At 50.1% G+C, this 5828-nt stretch overlaps 1 protein-coding gene across 2 annotated transcripts in view; it reads right to left on the minus strand.

Moving 5' to 3' along the window:
- The window catches only part of si:dkeyp-72a4.1 (uncharacterized protein LOC100148058 homolog), an 8999-nt gene extending 6056 nt beyond the window's left edge, over positions 1-2943 (minus strand). The window contains exons 1-2 of one of the 2 annotated variants that reach the window (XR_005232881.1): positions 2226-2943; positions 879-988 (exon numbers count right to left, since the gene is read on the minus strand). Coding sequence is in view for 1 of the 2 variants with exons in the window: in XM_037974453.1 (XP_037830381.1) it covers positions 2226-2676 (451 nt within the window). In the remaining variant the exon portion in view is untranslated. The remainder of the gene's footprint in view (positions 1-878; positions 989-2225) is intronic. The other variant, XM_037974453.1, reaches the window with a different exon arrangement.
- Between the last annotated feature and the right edge of the window lie 2885 nt (positions 2944-5828).

Below are 5828 nucleotides of genomic sequence, written 5' to 3' on the forward strand. Positions count from 1 at the left end.
GCAGAACAGGAGCTGAAAGCTGCAGAACAGGAGCTGAAAGTTTAATCCAACCAATCACTGCAGCTGATTTGTTGTTTTTATTAAAATTAATTAAACAAAGAAACGTTCCCTGACTTCTGTCGTGTGACTGGGCAGAAATATCCTGAGCCTGTGAGGCGTTCAGGGACTCTCAGTAAATATACCTGCAGCACAGTAATGTCTGAATCTCTAATGTTGGTTTTTGTCCTTAAACATTTGTTTCTTCCTGACTTCCACCGGTGGAACAAAAACAGAACGGTTCCTGCTGCTTATTTATTCAGACTCTCTCAGGTCTTTAACCAAGTCTTTATTTTCTGTTTGGTTCTGAAACTAAACTGACGGGATGTTGTTCTGCTGCTCCAACAGTTTGTTTCAGAATACTGACGAACTCTTAAACCATTTCATCCTTCAGGAAGAACAACTAAATTACTGATGGATATATTTTTACCACCACTGCAGCTGTTTAATGTTTCAACCTGCTGATTTCAGCAGAATTTTCCTTCATTTGCATCTGAAGCAGATTCTCCCCCTCAGCTGTCAATCACGGAGGGGGAGGGGCCTCTCAGGGGTCAGAGGTGAACAGCAGCGTCACCTCCGATCAGACAGACGGGAGCAGCGGAGCAGAGCGGAGGAACAATGAGGAGCTGAAGGTTCTGACCTGGCTTCACCAGGTATCTCCTGCTGAGGTCAGCAGGGGGCGCTGCGGATTGCTCAGCAACACAAACACTGAGAAATAAAAACAGGATGGTTTGGACCCGTCTGACCTCAGAACAGTTCGGAGGAGACACGTCTTCTTTGCCTGATAGAGCTTTAAGCAGCAAGTTGTGCTGAAAGAACGTCAAACATTAAAACCCAACAACCTGTTTGAGGAGAAGGAACTGATGCAGACCAGGAGAACACCAGGGTCCATTCATGAAGAACCGGACTGATGAACAGAACCATTTCTGAGGGTCCTGAACGCATCGTCAGCCTGTGAGCAAAACGAAGAGTTCTGATTGGACGGTGGAACAAAGTGTCTTCACATGAAGGTCCGACAGCAGGGGTCCGGTTTCCCACTGGGTCCTGAAAGGCTTTTATTCTGAAAGGACTATTTACATACAAAAAGAGTTTTTTCTTCCATCTCTGTGAGGACCACTGTGATCAGCACATCTTATCAGAAACCAGAACCAGAACCGGGTCAGACCCAAAGTCCTCCCAGAGACAGAAGCACACAGAGTGTCTCCGCGGTGCGTTCAAGTCGCTCCATCGGCTGTAAAACGTTCTGTTTCCCATGGAAACCCAGACTGTGATCCCGGCCCGGCCCGGCCCGGCCCCCACCTGCATGAAGAACTGAGAGCTCTGTGGTTTTTATTACCCAGCATGCTCTGCTGCAGGCTGGAAACTTTCACACTGCGCCTCTGTCTGCAGCGGCTTCAGTTCACACGTTCATGTTCATGACGCTGTTTACTGCAAACAGCCCTGATCGGACCGGGCCGGCAGAACCCTGCAGCTGTTTCACTGGAAATAAACAGAACGCCTGAATGTTCCACCTGACTGCAGCAGAACCAGAAACTGATCTCATGACAACAGAGACGGTTCTGAAGATCAGGCCCGGTGGAAACATCTACAGCCAGAACCCATTTCTTTCAGAAAAACCTCCTTCAGCTTAAACTGAGAGACACAGAGACAGAACGTTCGGAACGTTTGGAACGTTCGGAACGTTCGGAGACGAAAAGCATCTGAAATCAGAACCTCCATCAGGAGGAAGACATCTGAGAACTCTGACCTTCATCCCACGATCGGAGTCGGACAGAACCCATTAAACCCTCCTGGTCCTCCTCCCCCTCCTCCCCCTCCTCCTCCTCCTCCTCCTCCTCCTCCTCTCTACTCCTCCTGGTCCTCCTCGGTTTCCAGTGAAGCTCCATCTGGATGATGGACGAGTATCGACAGAAACTCGTGTCTCTGAAGATCGTTCAGTCCATCAGAACCCATCAGAACCCATCAGAACCCATCAGAACCGCCTCGGCTGGTTCTGTTCTCTGCGTTCTGCAGTCAGGGTTCCACCACAGGAGGGAGAACTCAAATATTTGCCTAAATTTAAGATTTCAGGAACTGATTCTGTTTAATTTGTTGGTCAGAACTTCTTCTACGTGGATTTATTTTTACTTTTAAAGAGAAGGAAGGAACTCAGAAGAACACAGAACGACAGAGCAGCTGGACTCTCCTACCGGACTCGGATTTCGGCCCGTCTCTCAGGACTCGGCTGATCCGGCGGGAAAGCGAGCTGATGAAGCCGCTGATGGACGCAGACCGGCGCTCGCCGTCTGACTCCGTCTTCTTGAGCTCCGCCCTCTCTGGACCGGTGGCGGCGGCGGTGGACCCGGGTTCAGACAGGGACCGGAGGAACCTGTGCAGAGACCTGGGCCTGTTTGGGCTCTCGGGGGCCTGGTTCTGAGGCCGGGGCAGAGTTCTGGACCTCAGCAGGCCGAACAGCTGGAGATGCTCCTGGTTCTGGTCTCCACCCTCAGCACATGTTGTCCACTGGTACCGGTCCATCGGGCCCTCAGGAGCCGGCTGAGGTCCAAACTTCCTCCAGGACTTTCTGTAACTGTGCCTTCGGTCCTGACCGGGCTGAACCGGGCCTTCAGGGCCCTCGGGGGGGGTTCCACCTCCACTCATGATCCAGAACCGAGCAGACGGGTGTCAACGCAGCTGGGCTCCAACTGGGTCATACTTCAGAACCGAACTCGACGGCGCCGAGTCGCCTTCATGCCGTCGCCTCGACGTTTCTCAACAAGCCTTCCTGACAGGAAGTTGTGTTTTCAGATGGACCAATCAGACGGCAGCTCAGAGGAGACGGTGGTTTCCGTCTGAACGGGCCGAAAATGAAACTGATCTCAAATCAGTACCTGCTCTTCGTCTTGCTTCATCCCTGCCTGACGGGTTTCAGAACCAGAACCGGGTCTCTGGTCTCTCCGGGACCCGGGGAAGTTTCAGAATAAAAGCAGTTCTGACTGCAGCAGAAACAAGAACATCAGCTGATCAAACAAAGAAATAAATCTTTATTTTAGTTCATTAAAGGTTTGTTGTTTCTCTTTGTTGATCATTTCACTGAAACATAAAACCTTTGATCTATTGTTGCAGAATCTAATGAATGAAAGGAGGAACATTAAATGTTCTCAGACATCCAGAACCAAACCACCGGACTGACGATGATTCCAGAACCTTAAAGTGAAACTCAGACACTCAGATTTCCCAGTCAACAGTGAAAGCATCGTCAGGTTTGCTGCTGCCTTCAGGTTATTAAAGGTTGTTGAACTAAATCTAAAATCTGCACCATTCTCTTCAAATGTTTTGATTTTGGGTTTTTTTTGTCGTCTGTTGATCATCTGAACATCTGTAAACTCAGACGGAACCATCGAACCGCTTCTGTCCCTGTTCTGGACCATCAGGAAGTCCGGAGGTTCCTGCTCCTGTGGGACCGGACTGGGTCGAGGCTTTAGAACACTGCTGGCTGCTGACCCACTTTTCACCTGATTGGATGAAGACGGCTGGTGGCCGGGACAACGCCGCATGTAGGTCAGAGATAAGACCAGACTGGCTGAGCCGAGGAGTCCAGGACCGGGCCAAGACCGGGGCGGGGCCAAGACTGGGACTGGGCCAAGACTGGGACTGGGCCAAGACCGGGACGGGACCAAGACCAGGACCGGGCCAAGACCAGGGCGGGGCCAAGACCAGGGCGGGGCCAAGACCAGGGCGGGGCCAAGACCAGGGCGGGGCCAAGACCGGGACGGGGCCAAGGCCGGGACAGGGCCAAGATCAGAACAGAGACAATTCCAGGACCGAGCTAAGAACAGGACCGGGCTAAGAGGTCAAAGAGACTGGGACAGAGCTAGGACCAGCACCAAGGGAAGAGGTCCGGGAGACCAGGACCAAACTGAGAAGTCCAGGAGTGCAGGACTGAGACAAGACCAGGACCGAGCTAAGACTAGGACCAGGCTGGGTCCTCCTGAGTTTCCACTGATCCAAAGATGATTCCTGTTTAACGTCATGAGTCGAATCTCTGCAGCAGTTGAAGAAGCGTCGGGTCTCAGAACACGAGGATCGGATCAGAAACACTGAAACCATAAAACTGAATTATTTGAAATCAGACAAGCCGACCAAGTTCCTGCTGCACACGAACCTCGGAGTCCTAAAACGCTCCGTCTTCAGGAAGCATGGACTCCAGGGGGACCTGGAGCGCGACGGAAACCATTCCCACCTCAGATCAGACTTCACACCTGCAGCCTCACCTGGGAGCAAAGCCTTCCTGCACAGAAACACCTGAGCCAACAGTCAGACCTGTCACAGACTGCACAACAAATTACACCTCCATCACTGAGCCGTGACCCCGGCGCTGGCGGGGAGGTGGACCCACAGGTGCAACGCCACATCCAACCGGATTCCTCTCCATTTTATAACTAAAACATCTGTATTCACTTCCTGGTTGGACCTCTGAGCTCGTGCTGCAGATTTATATCTGATATAGGTGCGTGTGTGTGTGTGTGAGTGTGTGTGTGAGTGTGTGTGTGAGTGTGTGTGTGTGTGTGTGAGTGTGTGTGTCTGTGTGTGTGTGAGTGTGTGTGTCTGTGTGTGAGTGTGTGGGTCTGTGTGTGAGTGTGTCTGTGTGTGTCTGTGTGTGTGAGTGTGTGTGTCTGTGTGTGAGTGTGTGAGTGTGTCTGTGTGTGTCTCTGTGTGTGTGTGAGTGTCTGTCTGTGTGTGAGTGTGAGTGTCAGACCTCCACCAACTGATTCCTGATAATTACTGTTAGACGTGTTAGAAACGGACAGGAACAGGAAGTGACTGAAGGAACCTTATTTGAACTTTTGACGCGTTTCTTCTAACAGAGGCGTAACAGGATGAGGTCATCCTCAGAATAAAACGTAGAAACTTTCAGCTTTTTTTAAACGGATAAAATAAGCCGTTAATAACTTCATCATCCTTTCCTTTAACTATCTGAAAGGACTGGTAGTTCTGACGGGCGTCCCAACGCGGGGGCATTTTCTGTAAACCACTTTAAATAAAGCCGATGACTCATGCAGCGCTCCGAGGCGTGTTCTGTTTATTCAGTCCGACCCGGTTCTCATCAGAGGTTCTGTTTTTACTGGAAGCAGAAGGAACCAGAGCTCAGGTTTCAGCTTCTTGGGAACTGCAGCGAGTTGGATAATAAAATCTGCTTTAGGTGATCTGGTTCCTGTTCTGTAAAGCTGAATGCATCAGCTGACTGACAGGTTCTGACGGACCTCTGTGAACCTGAACCGGTCCACCTGAGCCGCCTGATCCGGGTCAGATGTGACGTCAGCGGGACAGCCGGAGTCTGACCTGAAACTGGAATCTCAGTCATTTCCTGGCTGGAAGCCCGGACAAAAACATTCCAGCTGGAGAGGAAACAGACCGGGAGCGGGGAGAGACGGACCCGAACGACACCAGAACAGAACCGTACACGCTCAGGAGGAAGATTAATGATCCTCAGACTCATTCAGACTGATCTGGGATCAGCCGACTCAGCAGAACGTTGACTTTAAAGAAACATAAATATCTTCTTTTCATTTATTCTTTATTTTTATATTTTAACCCCTCAGAGAAATAATAAGTTTTAACTGTGATGATTTGTTTATTTCATTAAAGCAGAAAGAAATTAAAAAGTTTTTATAAAGTTACGACTTTCAGCTCGTCGTTTCTGCCTCTGCAGCTCGATGTGGAAAATCTGATGAAAACTCAAAACTTTTCCCCTAAATGAGGTAAATTTATCACTTCCTGTTTTATCATCAGTGGGCGATGATGTCACAGGT

The sequence above is a fragment of the Kryptolebias marmoratus genome, unplaced genomic scaffold (assembly GCF_001649575.2).
Source record: "Kryptolebias marmoratus isolate JLee-2015 unplaced genomic scaffold, ASM164957v2 Scaffold59, whole genome shotgun sequence".
Lineage (NCBI taxonomy): Eukaryota > Metazoa > Chordata > Actinopteri > Cyprinodontiformes > Rivulidae > Kryptolebias > Kryptolebias marmoratus.